We start from the raw sequence: 19,342 nt of genomic DNA, 5'->3' as shown, positions 1-19,342 counted from the left end.
GCAAACCCCACAGAGCGCGCGCGCGCACGCGTCTGTGTGTTACACGCAGGGAGTAGTGGGTGGAGTAGCAGCGCCTTGCCTCTGCTTACCGCATCGCGTTGCTCACCGCTTCGCTCCGTGTTGCCGTAAACCTTCTCCACTCATGCGGACTCAGTTGAATCTCTCGGACTAGCAGCAGGTCTGGTGGTGGACTGTGCATCGGGTTAGCAGCGTACTGTGTGACCCGGTGGACCATGGCAGCCAAAGAGGATCTCTACAGTAAAATCCTGCCTCGGAGGCTCCGCCAGAACCGGTCGGGCTCAGTGAAATGTGGCTCAAACCTGGACGTGTTGTTATCCATGGGCTTCCCCAGACCAAGGGCGTAAGTAGGCTGACCCAAACGCCGTGTGTGTGTGTGTGTGTTCTGATAATAGCTTGCATGTCAGAGGTTGTACGGAGACCTGACATGGACACACCGGTGGTGTGTGTGTGTTTGCAGAAAGTAACGTTTTGTTGCGGGACTTCGGCGTAAAGTTCGGTTGACGGACGTGTTAAACGCGTCACTCCAAACATGGTTTTCCCGCAGAGGTTTCTACTGTACGCAGCCGTTAGCTGGTGTTTCCCGTCCACAACTTCACACGAGTGGAGAGTAAAAGAGAGTAAAAGTGTTGTGTGATACAATTAGAGACATTATAGCAGCAGAATAAAAGCGTGTGTAAGTGACCAGAGCTCAGACGTGGTAGCGTGTGAGACAGTTAGCAAGAATGGAACTATCACAGTTAACAGAAGTGTAATGTTAGCATCAAAAAACGCGACGAAAATTACATTATACTGGCATATTTTACTTTAACTATGTGTGTGTGTGTGTGTGTGTGTGTGTGAGAGAGAGAGGGTGGGGTGCTGTTACTGAATGGAAGGACTGTCTTTGACTTGGCCCGCTGAGCGAGTTCACATCTGTCCCGTCCACGGGTCCCATAGTGAACACAATACTAAATTAGTTAGTGTTTGTCACCAGCTACAGGAGAACTAACCATGATACCAGCTGGTTGACGGTGTTGTCCCTGAATTGATTCCTGGCACTGATTCTAGGTCAGTAACTGACCCTGACACCGAGTCAATGCCGTACGTAGTAGCTATGATCTAACAGCTACAGTACAGGACTGAGTTTACTTGTTAGCAGAAAGTGTAGATTTCATCACTTATTCCGATAAGAATGATCAATAGTATTTATTCAACAACGTGAAATACGCCAGGTTCACAGTTCTTTTAGCTCAGTTTTTGCTCTACGCCCGCGGGGGCCCAGTGGCGAACCACTGTATTATATCTAGATGGAGCCGCACATGGGTTGTTGGGGCGACAGCAGCAGTGCACATTATAAAGCCTTAATGGGAGGTTTATGGTGTTATGGTATGGTGGGCCTGATTTTCCTTTCCTGTGACGTTATGCCTCCACCAACACCTGAGGGAGATACGCTGTATGGTTCATAAATGCTCCAGTGTGTTCCCAAGCTAAACACTAACTTGGTCTGCCATTGGATGCAGGCTAGTTTGTGTGCAGTGGGTTTGCTAAAAACAGCTCCCTAATAGAGCCAGAATTGAATGATGAAAGGGAAGGAATTTTTGTAGTTGGAAAATCAATATAGTTACTGCAAACCTTTTACAACTGAGCTAGATTTTGAAGTCAAGCCGGAAATCGCTTTGAAAATCACTGAATCCAATGTTAAAATACAATTGTTTGATAGATTGTTGCAGCATCGAGAAAGTATCAGAACAACATAATAAAGATTTACCTATTTACAATGTATTTGTTAACTACTTTAATGTGCTTTTTTTTACCATCATTTGGGACAAGTAGTAAATTATCTGCAAGTACAATTACTATGGCAGCATATAACAATTTTTACTGTAAATTAACCGATCTGTTCTGCCGTTTTCAGGAAACATAATCAGCATTATTTACCAATGGGAGATTTTACAAGTGAATAATAAACTTGTAAGTCCTCTTGTAATTGTGTTGCTTTTAGTGTGGTTTACCACATATATTTAAAACTTCATGTCTTATTCTAAATATAATTTTGTGTACAATATTTCACCAGGAATGACTTCTCCATCAGTATGCTTCCATACTTAAACCTATTTTGGTTCATATATTTAAAGTCAGGGGAGAATCTCTCAACAATTGTGAGAGAAAGGAGTCCTTCCACCCCTTTCACCCAGACAGATGTCACATGTCAACACTGTTTGTGTGTATGTGTAAGTGATTGTGGGGCTATATGTCAGAGGAAGCGTGCTGTGGTTTGCTGAATGGACACAGTGGACAATGATAAGCCCCCAGGCAGGTCATTGCTGGCCTTCAACACACTCCCACAGCCCACGACTGCTTGGCCTTGATATAATCCCTTATTAATTCCCTTTATCTATCTCCCTTTTTTTTTCTCTTGAAATAAATTGACCCACTAAATTTCCTGACCAGCTTCAGGTGTCCTGGTTCTGCTGTAATATGATTTCTGCATAGAGAGATTAAATTTATCTGCTTGCGTTATCAGGCTCCCATTGTTCATACAAGAGAGAGTGGAAACCCACTGGTTTTATAAGATAAATCTTAGCGATAGCAGTGCAAGAAGACATGATGAATAATGTACCTATAACCTGGAATGTGACTGGCCGTTTTAACAGGGTTTGGCTGTTTTGGCTTTTTGAGGATTGAATATAATGTGCTAATTGCATCAACGTCAATATCTGGCAATATTTTCTTTGTCAGACAGACTTTTTAAAGTTTTAAAAGTTTTTTTTTTATCAGATGTTTCCAGCTCAAATTAAAGAAACATCTAGAATTACTCAACTAACTTAAAAAATGTAGGTGTGATGACTCTCAAAAGAAGCACAGCAAAATGTGTAGGCTTTATCCCAAAACCAAAACAATATTGTAACGCTATTAGAAATGTTTAGTGACATGTAGCTCAAATTGGACAAAATATCAAACAAATATTGGTCAGATATTTGGCAAGTTCTAAATGAAAAAGATTAAATATAAGATTGCGCAAGCTACCTGAAAAGCCTAGAGGTACAGCAAAGACACTGACAGTGGTTAATTGATTAATTTAAATTATTCTTGCTATCAATGGAGCTAATGTTGCTTTTCATAATATTGTTAACCCAAATAAGAAAACAATTACGAAAGTCACTCGAGGTTTGCTGTGCATTGTCTCGAGGTTACCTCACTCTGAAAAACAAATCGATTGCACACATTACACTACATATACAGAGAGAAAGTGAAGACACATAATACAAAACATGATGGAAACTCTGTACAGTTGCCGCAGCAAGAGAAAATGTGTGTATGAGCCAACCAAGGGTTTCGTCAGATTTAGTTTTTGTTTTATGTAGTATGTATTGTGAACTGTGTGTTGTGTTATGCTTCTGTGTACTGATGATGTCATTATTGACATCATATAGCTTTGATAGTTTGCTTTTGATGGTTGCCTTTGTAGTTTACCTTTTAAGTTTATGTCCCGTTGTCGAGGATACAATGGATAGCAATGATTTTTGTTACAAGAGAGTGCAGTTCTGCTCAGCTACTGAAGGGTGCAGACGTGACACTGTAGTTGGAGCAGAGGAACTGACTACAAGGTGGTTTGGACCAACAAGGTTGAAGAAAAAGGTTCAGTGTGTAGCTGTGGAGGCACACGGTTCATGAATTCAGCCATACTTTGAGAAACTTTTTTGATGAAGCCGTTTGCGAACGTGCTAGTGACATCACTGTACTTAAACTTGTATGTATAATTGACCCGTCATAGGCTAAGTTGAGAAGCAAGTACAATAAATATAAAATGTTCGTCATACAATGATATCCGGAGTGAAGCATTTGCTGGAGCGTCAGATTTGTCTGATTGGATCAAGATCGCCTCTACAGTATGTCTTTATGAAGCAAAACTAATTTAAACTAGTTAAAATATTGAACACCAAAAAAAAATGGAATTCTACAGAGGAAACAGAATTTTAGTTTTGCTAGAAATTAAAATGTAGCAGCCGTTTCAATGTTGCTAGACTACAATAATAATAATAATAATAATAATAATAATAATAATAAAAAGAAGAATCATTTTATTTATAAAGTACTTTACATTTGTAGGCAAATCTCAAAGTGCTACACAAGCAGATTTTTAAAAGCAAGAATAAAACATAAAAAACATGTCTACATGAATTTCATTTCACTGACAATTCCATATTTTTTGTGAAGAAAAAAAGGTTAGTCAGTAGATTAATACAGTAGATCACAAAAGTGTGACCGTGTCAACGCTCTGAAGCTGAAGCAGCAGGTTCACAGTACCCTGTGGATACCCTTATGCATACTTAAAGGAGTATTTGAAAATAGCAATGTAACATTAGTACGATGTCCAAATGACGTCTTCGGGGGGAAAAACCTGCATTGCACCGGAGGTTGCTGCCTGCATTATCTATGCACCGGTCCTGCTTTTACACAGTAATAGTAAAAAGGAGTACTTGAAGATGGGAAAGGACACTGGCGTAGATGGCACACATGGCAAATAGTCACTTATATAGGGCTTTACAATGTTGCTCCCCATTCACACTGTCACATCAATGGCGGTGGCTCACCTGACCCACCAGGAGCAACTTGGGGTTCAGTGTCAAAGTATCTAACCCAAGGATACTTCAACATGTAGCCAGGAGCTGGGATCGAACCACTGACCCTGTGGTCCATGGTCAACTGCCTTACGAAGTGAACATTATTTTGATCTTTAACACTTAGCAGCTGTCAACTTGGCGTTTTGGGTTTCACTTCGTTTTTTGATCAGTTCTATCTTCTAACTGCTTAAACCTGAAGCAGAAAGTTGAGGTCCCCATCCATAGTAAGGGCCACATCCTAGACTTAGTCATTACTGACTCTTATCCCCATCTCTAACATCCAAGTATACGACAAAATAATTTTAATGGACTTCCCTTAATATACATCATTTTCCAAACCACAACGTTGTATCCGTTTCAGGAATCTGAGAAACATGAATCTCTCTGATGTAAATGCTGACATCACTATACTATAACACTACTACTATAACAACAGCCTCCAAATTATCCTTGAGGCCCATGCTCCTGTTAGATCACGAGTGGTCACTTTCTCCAAATCTGCACCGTAGTTTACAAGGGAGCTCCGACAGATGAAAACAGCTGGGCGGGCCCTTCAGCATCTCTTTGTTTCAACCAGATTAACTGTCCATAAAAAAGCCTACCGGGAACATCAACAATACTAATCCAGAGCACTTGCCATTGCCAGATTACAATATTACTCAAATATAATCAATAACAGCCCCAGCAACTCAAATCAACTTTTTTCCATAATAAATCATCTACTCAAACCCCAAACCCACATTGGCAGCAATCACACAGAGGAGTAGTGCAATAGTTTCATTGCACATTTCACCAGTAAGGTGGACACCATCCGCTCCTCACTCTGTCTCCAACCCCCCCACCCCCCAGGCCTTGCCCACTTCAAGGCCAGAATGCTGTCTGTCACAGTTTTCAGTCACTATAGTGAAAGAAGTTGAGGTTATCATGCAGAGGATGAGACCCTCAACATGCACCTTGGATCCTCTCCCCACTCCTTTGGTAAAAGCCAATGTCTCAGACATAAGCTCCATCATCACCAGCATCATTATTTACTCCCTCCAGAGTGGCACAGTCCCAACATCATTGAAAACCGCAATAATTACACCACATCCAAAAAAAACCCTCCCTGGATCCTGAAGCTATGGCAAACTTTCGTCCAATCTCCAATCTTCCATTCCTGTCAAAGGTCCTGGCTTAGCCCAGCATCAGGATCACCTCAAAAGACACAATCTGTTTAAAAAATTTCAATCTGGCTTCTGCCCCTCCCACAGCACAGAGAGAGCCCTGGTTAGGGTCACCAATGACCCAATGGCTGCTGACCAGGGCTTCCCATCACTTCTCATTCTTCTGGATCTCACTGCCGCTTTTGATACAGTTGACCACAAAATTCTCCTTCATCGTCTACAGCATATCGTTGGATTTTCTGGCACTGCTCTGGGGTGGTTTGAGTCCTATCTCACAAATAGAGTTTAGTATGTGGCCCTAGGGGGTACCAAATCTCGGACACATTCGGTCATCTGTGGGGTGCCACAAGGGTCGGTTCTTGGGCCAAACCTTTTCAACATCTATATGCTCCCAATAGGCCACGTTGTTGGCAAGCATGGAGTCTCCTTCCACTGCTGTGCTGATGATAGCGGCTGTAGCGCAGTTGGTCAAACAGTCGTCCTTGGACCACAGGGTCAGTGGTTCGATCCCCGCTGGCTACATGTCGAAGTGTCCTTGGGCAAGACACTGAACCCCAAGTTGCTGCTGGTGGGTCAGGTGAGCACCTTGCATGGCAGCCACCGCCATCGGAGTGTGTGTGTTAATGGGAATCAACATTGTAAAGCACTGTAGATAAAAGCGCTATTTAAGCGACCATTTATATCATGATACTGAGATTGAGGTGAGATTGAGCCCGACCTCACCGACACTTCAGTCAACTCTCACCTGCTGCCTGGAGGACATTGAGGCGTGGATGACAGAGAACTTCCTTCAGCTGAACTGCACCAAAACAGAAGCTCTTCTAATTGGCACCACCCATCACCTTCATTCCTCACCCATTAATTGTATTTCCTTTTTTGGCCACACCATTACCCTGTCCAACTCTGTTATCAACCAGGGGATCAAGTGTGACCCCCAAATGAAACAAATGTCCAACACCTCTGTAAAAAAAATTTTCATCTAAGAAACATAGCCAAACTCCGCCCCTCCCTCTGTGTCGCTGAAAGGCTGGTCCACGCCTTTGTCTCCTCCAGGCTGGACTACTGCAATACACTTTTCACTGGGTTCAAAAAAGCACTTTAAAGTGGTCATTACTTTTTTTTTTTGCTTTATAAATAGAATGAATTATTATGATTATTAATGTAATAGGTTGAAAAGTCTTCTTATCAAAAACAATGTTTCGTTATGACTAACTTAACTCATAACTGTAAATTGCGAGCATGGTGTAGCACAGAAAATGCCAGCCACAAATGAGACCCGTTCACTGCCATATATCCTACAATCCGCCCAGTAGGATAATATTGCGGGGGGACTGTCTTTGAGCTGCCTAAACACTTCATACAGAGCTGCTTTCTGACGAAACACAGATGACCTTTGAGCCATTTGCTGATTAGCATTTGTCACACAGAATTTGGTTAAGACGTTCCACAAAAAATATTAAGGCCTATCTCCACATTCTTTCTTGTTGTTGTTTTTTTTTTCACCTTTATGTGCCACCACATATCTGCTCCGGTTTACATCTCCACCTATTCTCCACAGAGCTTCTTGTTTAAAGTGTTATGTTAAACAAGGTAGAAGACTTCATGATGGATAAAGTGAAGACTGAGTATAGGTAGCATTATGTTTGGTAACAATAAGATACACCCTTACAGCAAGCCTTATCCCATGTGTGAAACTTGGTGGTAGTACCGTGATTTGACTGTGCTTTGCTGCCTCTGGACCAGGACATCTTGCCAGTTTTAGTCTTGTTTTTTTAAGTGGCATCCATTTATTTAGTTATTGGACTTGCATGAATAACACATAATAATAATAATTAATAATAATAATAATAATAATAATAATAATAATTTTATGCAGAAATAGAGAAATTCTTAAGGAATCACAAAAACCACCGTAGAAAATGAATAAATATTTGCCAAGACTAAATGGAAAACTTAGAAGATGAAGAATAATATTAAATAATGACAGAAAAATAAAATGTAAACTAAATTAAAACAAAGATAACTTGCAGTAATGGGCCAATAAACATTTAGTGTAGCTATTTGTAATGAAATTAATGATTGACTTCAAAGTGTAAAGCATTACGTAATTTTACTTTAATGCTCCATGTGACATCACATTAACAAAATTATCTAATAATTAACTCATTTTTTTTTTTCTCTGTATGATTTTTACTGCGGGCAGCATGGTGATGGAGTGGTTAGCGTTGCCACCTCACAGCTAGAAGGTTGCAGGTTCGCATCCATGACTGACCGTGGCCTTTTCGTCTGAGTTTGCATGTTCTCTCGGTGCTTGCTAGGGTTTAGTCCTAGAGGCTAAATACATGCATGTTAGGTTAATTAGTGACTCTAAATTGCCCGTAGGTGTGAAATTGAGTGGGAATGGTTGACTCTCTGTGTTGGCCTTGAGTTTGACTGGCAACTGTACCCCAGCTCTCTCCCTATGACAGCTGGGCGACTGTAGCTCAGTTGGTAAGGCAGTTACCACGGACCACAGGGTCAGTGTTTCAATCCCCGCTCCTGGCTACATGTCGAAGTGTCCTTGGGCCAGACACTGAACCCCAAGTTGCTCCCGGTGGGTCAGGTGAGCACCTTGCATTGCAGCCACCGCCATCGGTGTGTGAGTGTGTGTCTGAATGGGTGAATGGGAATCAACATTGTAAAGCGCTTTGGATAAAAGCGCTATATAAGTGAGTATTTACAGCTGGTGTAAGCTCAAGCCCCCCATGACACCACACAGGATAAGCAGTTACAGAAAATAAATGGATGTGTTTTTTATGGTATTACATAACTTATGATAAAAGAGCAATTGCATCAGCGTTCTATAGTAAATTTCTTGTGTCTTGACAACATAGTTCTGTTTTAGACAAATCTCATGTTCAACATGTACCTAAATAACTTATGTTTTATTTTGTTATAGAAATATTTTTTATTGTATTGTAAGTTAATTATTAGCGTTTCAGAGATATGTAAATGATTTGTGTTATTTTTGTGCAGCTGTGCAGCTGAGAGAAAATTCCTTTAAATGCAACATGCCTGTTCATGGTTCCCAAATGCACCCTTTGAACTCTGCTTTTACACCTCGGGCAGTCTGTCAGCATAGTCTCTAAACCAGCGCTTTTTCAGGAGGCTGAAAAACATACTGTCCCAGCAGTGCTAATTAGGTTTGCCTGTATGTATGTTCTGTAAAGTTCATTTACATCGACTCATTCCTCTGTTCTTTTGTGTAAACTCGGCTTGTGAGTGGAGTGTTTAAAAGGCCGGACTCAATGTGATTGACCCACTCGAGTGATCTGCTCTGCTGTTTGTCTTTTGCCTAGTAAATCTCACTATTAATATAATTTGTAAGCTGCCTTTGCCTCTTAAACTTCCCATTAGCTTTTGCCAAAACAGTTGTCAGTTTATAAAATTTAATTCAAGTTCTTCGGTTCTGTCGGATGGACACCCACACTCTTCCTGTACATATAGTGTTTTATTTTTTAACATTGCTTTACTGATCACATAAATGTATGTGGCCACACTAAAAATGTTATTGTACACCATATATGTATTTTCCAGGCTGCACATGTGCAGTTAAAAATGTGACAAATGGACATCCAGCATATTTGCATTTATAGTTTCGTATTTGCATAACACTGTCTTGACTGTTGATTTAACATCTTCTCTCCCCTTTTACGAAAGATGTTAACATCGGACATGCATTTTTCTTAGCTCAGCTCAGTGGTTGCATATTTGCGAAATTTGAAGGAGGAATTGAAAATGTCTACATACAGTACATTTTTGAGAGCTGCATACAGTAAACCCCAGCTATGTGATCTCTGAAGTGCTGCGGAGGTGGTAACTCGTGAATTATTCAGTCATTCCCTTTTTTTTTTTTCCCAGTATCTTTTAAAAGCATATGAATATGAGCTCTTTTTAAAGGTTGACTTCCATTCTGTCCTCTTAAATTGGTTTCCAGCTCTTTGGGACTATTAAAAGATGTTTTTAAAATCAAATTATATTATTATTATTATTATTATTATTATTATATACCTATTATTATATTTGATGTGTCATCTTTATATGTCTGCCTCAATAGGGAGCCTCTAACAAGGTCATATAAATGTCATTAGTCTCCTTCCTGAAATAGGAGAGGTGCATCACTGTCTGGATATAGCTGCTGCTGTTCACTGGTGCACTTCCATTGCTGCTCAGTGATCATATCATGGTTCATTTGAAGCTCTGTCCGGAAGCAGGGAAACAGACAGTGCTATCAGATTATGGGGCTATTGTCTCCACTCAGATATCTCACTGTGGCTCAATGAAATTCAAGGTAGTGCAACTGTCAGGGTGCAGCCAGGTTTGCATTACAAATTACCCACAAACATATGTCTTTCCTAATAAAATAGAAGTATAGCCTCCTCTAAATGGAGTTTATTTAAAAACCTGTGTGGTATTGTATACCTGATTTCTGTCATATCAGTCTTAGAAATTTGTAGTAATCAACAGTATGTATGTATTGTTGTTTTTTTTGTTACAAGTGTACACACCAATTAACATCAAAGTTTGAGGAGTATAGATTTTCAAGGGCTGATACGTTCAGCAGAATGCCAATTGGTTTAGTTTAAAGATGGATATTTTTGGTGATTTGTGCCAGTTGTTTACTAGTTATGAGTTATACATTTTGCCCCCAAAAGCAAACATAAAAATTTGTTTTCCCAAACTATTTATGTATGATTATTGTTTTTAAATAAAGGCATTTTTAATGTTATTGATGTAAAGGTAGAAAACCTTCTGAAGCAGCATTTTAATAATACTGGTATACTCTTTATAATAATGATTGTGTATGTGTGTGTGTGTGTGTGTTAGTGGCTTGAGAGATAAACTTTGCCGGTACTGAGGTACTGTAAGCTTATAAACCCAGCTCTCTTAGATCTGCACGTAAGCCTTTTGCAAGCCTAATTAGGAAAAGTATAAATGGGTAATGAGTTATACTGGCAAAACAATATTCAACTTTGTACACAAATATTTAATGAAATGTCAGAAAATCCACTAAAGAAAATACAAATTATTGTGCACTTCCATCCACTGCTGTCATACAGTAGCATTAAACCAAACTATGGTTGCCCAGTGTACAGCTGCTGTGCCAAGAGCAGGTTTTATTTCCAGATTTCTGGAGAGTCCTGGGATTGACAGCTGTCCTCTGCCTCCCACTACAACCCTGCTGCCTCCAAACCACAGTACTCCCTCTAATTTCATGTTTCTATTGCTCAGCTCTGTACTTTGATGACAGAAATAAAATTTCAAAGTTTAATGCAACGAACAAACAACCGTTACAAGTAACAGACCTCGAAAGGACACCTTAACATTGCTTTATGTCTGACAGGCAGCTGCTGATTTTTTTAAAATCACATGAATGACAAAAACTATGAAACTATAAAACATTTACAAGGTGTTTACATGCACTTATTGGTAATTATGTTTATTATTAAATTATGTGTTAAATTATGTGTTTATATAACATATATATATATATATATATATATATATATATATATATATATATATATATATATATATGTATATATATATATATATATATATATATATATGTATATATATATATATATATATATATATATATATATATATATATATATGTGTATATGTATATATATATATATATATATATATATATATATATATATATGTATATATATATGTGTGTGTCTGTGTCCGTGTGTGTCTTAAATATTATATATCAGTCATTCAGTCATTATTTAAATGTAGAAAGGTCCCCAATTGTTCAGCTTGTTGTCATTGAATTGAACATGGACAAGAGAAAGAAAAGTGAGTTATAGGAGTAGTTAAGAAAAAAATGGGATTGCTTAATATGGTCAAAGTACAGATAACAAGTCCAACAACTACGAAGTTTAAGGTCTTTTGATCATAGGCAGCATCCCTGGTTTTGGTTGCAAGGGAAAAATGGAGCCCAGTTAGAACAGGTAAATGTTTAAAGGTTAAATTACAATTAAAAACGTTGTCTGTTCTATTAAATATGAAAGAACAGTGTATGTCAATAACTTTTGTCATGTTTAGCTCATCTACGTGAACACTTTATTAATTATTTCATTTCATTTTATTTTTTGGGGTGTAATGTTACCAGCACTTTTTTTTTTTTTACTAAATGACTTATTTTTACTTAAATAAGTAATTCATGTACAATCTATTCATTTAATTAATGCAACGCAATTCATATACCATATCACAGTAAAAAAAAAATTGTGGGTGGGAAGCCAATGAGGGTTTCTGTACTGGTGATAATTTCACTTCTCTGCATGGACACCGGCACTGCACGGAGCTTTGTGGGTGCAGAAAATGAGTTTTGACCACCCGTGCTCGTCGACTTTTTGAACACACTGAAAACAACTTGTCTGCTTGTTTTTTTTGTTTGGTTTTTTTTTTGCATTTCCCAAACTATAATGTTCTGCACTTATATAGCGCTTTTCTACCTATTGTTACTCAAAGCACTTGACACTACTTCTTATTTACCCATTCACATTCACAATCACACACACACACACATTCAAACACCAATGCTCACCGGAAGCATCTAAGTTGGGGTTCAGTGTCTTGCTCAAGGACACGATGTGACCGGAGGAGCCGGGGATTAAACCAACAACTACGGGATTGGTGGACGACCACTCTACCTTCCTGTGTTGCCTGCTCGTAATGACAAATGACCTTTAACTGCCAAAATATTAGCAAGCACATACATCTACCAAGATAAGCTAAAAACAATGAGTCACAACAACATAGCATTCTACTGCTATAATAAACATTAGCAAGTTAGCAGTGCCCACCAGCCCAGAATGCAAGTTGCATGAAAATAGACCACTACACTCTCAGAGTGAAACCTGTTTAAACCAGATAAAAAAGATTCAAAGATGTTGACTGCAGCAGTGAGGTATTGGGTGGACATAAATGACACTAAGTTTTATAATTAATGTTACAATTAATGTTTTTACTATCTATGACTCAACTCTTGCCTAGGTACGATCAATCAACAATAATATTTTAAAGTCAGACTAACAGTTTTATCTACATAATGTCAAACGGCTAAGTCACGGTGTGTCTGTTTAGGAAAGGGAAGCTGCCACGAAGAAAACTCACTCCATTTCTGGTTAACAGTTTTCTCTAAATATGCAGACTAGCCATAGTATGGTGTCATCATTACACATTGATTTACATAGCTTGGTAATTTAGATATATTTTACCTGTTTAATGTTGTGTAGTTATCTACAAAGATTTAACACATCTTATAGGTACAATTGTATTAGTGTGTAACCTAGCCACATTATAGCATTTTATTATACAACCAGAATTTATCATGTACATGATTTATCTTTAGTGATATACATAGTTTTTTTATGGCAAGAAGTTGATATATTTAATAGAATTATGCAATAATATATGAATGGTTTTGACAAAGAAGATGTTTTCTGTTTCTGACACTAACCATGTCTTTAACACTGTTATGTTAGCATTACCTCAAATTCATTTTTTAGTGCCAAATCTCAATGCAGAATACACTGTGATACAGTACTATAGCACTGAGGCACATATTTTCAGTCTTTGGTTTCCCTCCAGCTGACTGATGACAAAGCTACAAATAAGAGTCTTTGTTTTGTATGGCGCCTTACATTCGAAATGCCTTGTAACTGTAGTCCCTTCTTCTGCTCAGTAAAACCAGTATCTCAATATGTCTCACACCAAGCATGAACTAAAACCTCATTTGTGTAAATGAGTCACTCAGACAATGTCTAAGATATACGGTAGGATGTTGTCTTGTTTGTGGGTTGCAAAGGTTTGATGCTTTTGGCAGGTATTAAACAATTTTGAGGTCTTCTGATCATCTCATATTTTTTCATAGATACATGAATTATTGCTTTACCTACACAGATGATGAGGTCTTGTTTCCTTTTTTTTATGTTCAACATTTTTAACTTGTGAATATATAACAGGACAGACTATGTTGGAACCTTTGTAATTCCCTAACTATATAAAACTAAATGGAATGTATACAGTTCACTATAAGAAGTGACTTGAGACTTTTTAATAACAATGGAGGCTTTTACTAGTGTTCCTATTCAAGTCTTGCAGCCATACATTAAGCTAATGATTAAACAGACATTTACCCGCATCAGGTAAACAAATAACCAGTTCCAAAATCTTGCTTTATGTAATTGCAATAGATCCTTATTGGCTTACACTGTAAAATAAGGCCTATGGTCATAGTCCAAATGTCCCCTTGATAAGGACATTGAGCCTTGAAAGGTATCAATCCAGAAGAAACATTTTGTTACAGCATTTCATATGAAGATGAATAAAGTTGATGGCATATTTACCACCTGAAAAGCCGACTATGAAATATTAAATTGGCTGTGATAACTGGTTGGTCCTAGTTTGTCTGGGTCAGTGTCAGCCTGGCTTAGTTGGTGCTGACAGCCGCTTTACAATGTTGCTTCTCATTCACACATTCACACTCATTCTCACACACTGATGGTGGTGGCTGCGATGCAAGGGGCTCACCTGACTCACTGTGAGCAACTTGCCTTACTTAAGAAAAGCCTCCTGAAAGTTTCCATCTTTCTGGTTTTCAAGTGATAAAGTGGGCTGACAAACTATCATGTCTGTGACTTCTGAGTAATACTAATTTAATTAAATTAATTTTGACTAATTTTAGCTAGAACTTGTTTCTTCTCCTGGGTGTTTTTACTCTTTTTTTTTACTCTTGTGTGTATTTTGAGCCATTTTTAGACAAATATATTAGCATTTTTCTGTTTAGTTGATTGTTTTTTTTAAGGCACCTTTTGGTATTTTGTATGAAACTATGAAAGGTTGGGAAAATGTTGTCCCCGTTGTCTTTTTACACATCTGCTGGCACTGCTTTATTGGAGACTTGAAGCTTAATGGATGTATAAGTGAGCAGTACTGTACATTAGCTTAGATTAGTTCATGTTTTTTTTTTCAGAATTAACCCAACATATCATAGTGATTATGGGAATAGATTCAGCAAGCAACATGTTTGCATGGGAAGAGAAAGAAAAAAACTTTGAGATACTCAATAACCCCTATAATTTTCATATCTTTACTAGTCCAGAGTGAGAAGAGGTGAGGTTAAACATAACATACAACTGGGTGACCAACAAAAAAATTTGTTGACCGCCTTCTTTGGCTGCCTTTGTCCAGAAACTTGCAAGTCATAGTGGGCACTGGTCACTGCTCACTCTCTTTTAGCAAAACATAGCCTGTGACTAAAACATGTTCCTCCAACAAATCTCAAACTGAACATAATCCTTAACATGTTGCACACAAACCTCCCCCCCACCCCTGCTGGTATTTTACAAATTGGGGCAAGCACAGGTAGTGCAAAATGGGCATTAGACTTGTCTCATCTGGTGGTTTGTCTCATTGGTCTCCTCTCATGGGCATTTTGAATCAAGATATCTCTTGGGTTTTTTGACTAAGACAATTTACATTGTGGGTAGTTTGACTCTGAATTGTATCATGTTTTTTTTTTTTAAAACTCTTTATATCTCATAGCTTTTTTACTCTGACTCTTTCTCTGTCTGTTTCCACCATTTTTTTCTGAAAGAGTAATCACACTTTTACTAAATAATTTAGCACCAGAGTGGATACACATAGTTCCTAATACATTTCAAATTTTATTGAAGTCATATTAAAATCGGCTCTCAATGTGAACAACACAGCAGTTTCATTAATGACATGTTCTTGAGCCCACTTTGATCTGCTTTTTAGTCAGTCTTGAAATTGCTCAACAGAAAGTCAGTTTTTCCACATTTAATAGGATGAATATGATGAAAGTGGTTTAATATTTATTGCAAAAGTGCTACGTAGGTGTTGTCTTAATGAAGAATGTTAAAACTGTTTCTGTCTATGAAAATTATTCGTTCATTTTATCCTGAAAGTATTGATGTGAAACAGTAGCTCTGTGCGTTTGCCTAAAAAAGATATCAGTATCAATTTTCAAACTGTCATTATTCAGAACCAACTATGCTGCCCCGGCATCATGAACAACTCTCCATGGTCTCCGGTGCATTTTAAAAATTCATTTTCTCTTTCTCAGTTTTTTAAGTTCCTCTGAGCGAGATGAAATTCATAAACCATGCAGCTGCCTGGTGGGTAGAAAGCAACCTCTGCATCTGCTCTGAGTGCAAAATAAAATTAAAGTTAGACTGTTTTTGTGTTTTCTGTTATAGCACAGCTACATCTAGGTAACTGCATTGTAGAAAAGAAGAATGATTCTTTATCGCATGGTGCATCAGTCACTTTCAACAGGCCTCTTTGTCTCTTTCCCTCTGTCTTTATCTGTCATATCTAATCTGTGAACACAGTTGCTGTTTTTAAAGGAGGGCACTACAGGGTTGAAAGGATCAAGAACCAAAGTAGATTGATCTGGCATGTAATCTCACGCCCAATTTGATGTGGACACTCCGTGTGTGTGTGTGTGTGTGTATGTATTTGTGCGGATGAGTGGCTGTGCACTTAAGTGTCTAGTACTTGTTTGTTGCTTTTTGCGTGTGCATGTGATCACGCGTCATCCTCTGTCAGGGGCTTTTAAATGTGTGCGCTCACTGATATCTGAGCCATCTGTGCATGTAGTACCCTTGCCAATGCAGCAACTGGAGTAGCTCCAGCAGCCCGTTTCTTCCAGCTCCTGCCGCCTGCGCTCTTATTCACTTTGTGTGACAGGAAGCACCTCCATCTTGGACCAGTTTGCTGCTCCATTCCTCTCCCCCACCCCCACCCAGTTGCGCTCCAGTAATCCAGTTGGATTGCTAAAATCATTGTGGAGGAAAATGGATCTGATGAGGCATTTAATTACAGGTCTGATTAGATGTGGATATTGCTGCTGATAATAAGTGTTTTCATTTATTAGACGGTAAATGCTGGTTTTACCCTACAGTATCATGAAAAAAAAATATTAGACCACTCTTTTGCATTTTCATACTTTAGTGAGTCTTTATATGTTTTGTAATTGCACCTGCTATACTCCAACAACAAAAAGCATAGTGTATTTTCAAATACAGCAGAGAAAGCAAAAGTCTAAAATAAAAAATGGGTAGCTCCAGTTTCCTGTAACTAAGGTTGACCAAGCTGATTTGGAGAGAAAGCGCAGCTAGTGCATGACTGTGTTTCAATCCATTGTTACAGGAACACATTTTTAGATACATCAGGTAAACACAGGCAATGTTATATAGAGCAAAATATGACTTTTCCCATCAATATCTTTTCTGCAACAATTTCATTTATTCAGTTCATCAGCATTTTAAAGAATTTACCTGTAGTTCAATCTAAAGCATTTAGTTTTGATCAACATTTGATGTTAACATGAAGAGTACTGAACCTTTTTGAACTGTCAAATGGGAATGATGCTGTGCATGAGTTTTTAATCTACTGGGTTTGGAAAAGTCATGAGTCAATATTGTAAAACCTTAATTTGCATTAAAATATTTTCATGGGGCATTTATCAGTAGCTCTCTCCTTATTTTAAAAGAAAACATCAGTGGCCTGTAGCACATGTGCTTTGTGCATATTCTGCTATTCTGCTGTGACCTTAATAATGTTCAGTGAACACATATACGGTAGCATGTTGCATGTTTGTTTGTCCATGTGCTGCGTATGTTGAGAACAACTGTAACTTTGCAGATTTTAGGAATATGGTTTAGGACTATAGTATGTTTACCGCAGGATAGATCTGCCTGGGTTATGTAGAGGTAAAAGTATTGTGTTCAAAACGTTACGTACGGTAAGTAAACACATAGAAGTATTAGCATTACAGTAAAAGTACTCACTGTTACTATAATGCATGTACAAATTACTAACATTGCAGCTGTTAAAGGTAGTGCAAATAATAACTACTTTATGTCAGGTGGTTAATTCATAATAACACATTATAATTTATAGGTTGATTATAATTTTTGTTGCAAATCTGCATCTGCAGAGCACCATGGAGCTGCCTTTAGCTGCATTTAGTACCTCAGTAAATTTGAAAACTTAAAAACTCATGCCAAATTAATGTGCACAACATGTTCCGCTCTGGCGACCTCTGAAGGAACAAGCCAAAAGCCTGAGTCACTTTCCACTGATACAGTGCATTCAATTGTAGTGGTAAAGTAAGTTTTTAACTGCATTTGAAGAGGACAGGAAACATTTGTTTTATACGTAACATAACACATGACAACTTACCTCCGTCTACCCTGAAGTACTGCACTGCATTTTGAACTTTCAAAGTTTAGGCTCTGCATCTTTAAGTGTCTATTAAGCACAGTTGTGCTTAATGTGTGATAAAGGACCAGCATTTAACTGGTTCCTTAGAGAGGATACTAATCTGCGCTCTACAGCGTTATCTGTGATTATCTTACAAGCATGAGTGTGTATGGACGTCTTATCATAACAGTTCTTTTTAATTATATGAGACACCTCTTGTTATCTCTGTCTTTTTCCATTTTCTTTCAAGTGCTATATGTGAGCTCTTGGGTGCTGGAACAGAGTTGTTAAATTTCGTAGTGTTCTGTCACGCAACCACAACCAGTTCAATTGGTTGCTGCTCAGGGTGTGAATTCATTAACCCATGTGAATGTATTATTTTGGTTAACTCATGAGTGGGTTAACTGAGACAGATCCCTCAGAGAAACTAAAAGCTGTATTAATCATTTTTTGATATTAACACTCACTAAATGTCATGTATTTGTCAAAGGGGTCATAATGATGTGCACTGAGAGATTAGTCATCCATCTCTGAAACTCTAAGTAACCTTTTTATTTCTGTTAGTTTATCGCCTATGGTAATATGACCACTTATTTTCCCACTTGGTGATATCTTACACCCCATTAGTGATCCGTATTTTAATAAGCAACAGTGAAAAATCTAGCCCATTGTTGGACAGACTTTTAAGTTCTCGTCTTGAGGAAAGATTTGGACTCATTGACTTCTCTATGCTCAGTGTGTGCAATAGTGTGTAAGGGTGTATAAAACTAAAAACAAAGTAGCATTAGCTGACCATCATTACTCCACTGTCACTCACCACAGATGGTTAATAAGTAATTTTATCAAGTATGTGTCTGATTAAAACTTACAAATTGTATCTGCATGACTTAGACCCTTAAATTAAACATATACTACATAAAATCATTATCACTGATCTCTCTGTCGCGTGACTGTTGAGCAGAGGTGGGTTCGGAGTGTGGGCTGCTGTCAGTCAGCAAGTTCACTGGAACTTTAGTACGTTAAACTACAGAAAAGGGTTTTTATACAGCAGTCAACACACAATTAGCTTTTGCTTAAGCACGATCATAGTCATTAACAATTCAACAACCAGCTCACTGATTAACATGGCATGGATGGACGACCAAGGGCAGAGCTGATATTACTGCTATTTTGAGAGTTTTACTTCAGCACATGATAAACAATTTACTATTTACTTTCAGCAGTAACAAGGCACGTGTAGCAACATAAAATCGTAAACTAGTG

At 38.2% G+C, this 19,342-nt stretch overlaps 1 protein-coding gene across 2 annotated transcripts in view; it reads left to right on the top strand.

Annotated features, from left to right (window-relative positions):
- The first annotated feature begins 44 nt into the window (after positions 1 to 44).
- LOC137128405 (ubiquitin-associated and SH3 domain-containing protein B-like) overlaps positions 45 to 19,342 on the top strand; it is a 49,199-nt gene continuing 29,901 nt past the window's right edge. For both annotated transcript variants that reach the window (XM_067506339.1, XM_067506338.1), the window contains exon 1: positions 45 to 361. In XM_067506339.1, coding sequence (XP_067362440.1) covers positions 234 to 361 — 128 coding nt within the window. In that variant the 5' untranslated portion in view covers positions 45 to 233. The remainder of the gene's footprint in view (positions 362 to 19,342) is intronic.

This window comes from Channa argus, chromosome 6 (assembly GCF_033026475.1).
Source record: "Channa argus isolate prfri chromosome 6, Channa argus male v1.0, whole genome shotgun sequence".
NCBI classification, from domain to species: domain Eukaryota; kingdom Metazoa; phylum Chordata; class Actinopteri; order Anabantiformes; family Channidae; genus Channa; species Channa argus.
The sequence above is the reverse complement of the archived record's forward strand: the minus strand, read 5'-3'. Positions and strand labels throughout refer to the sequence as shown.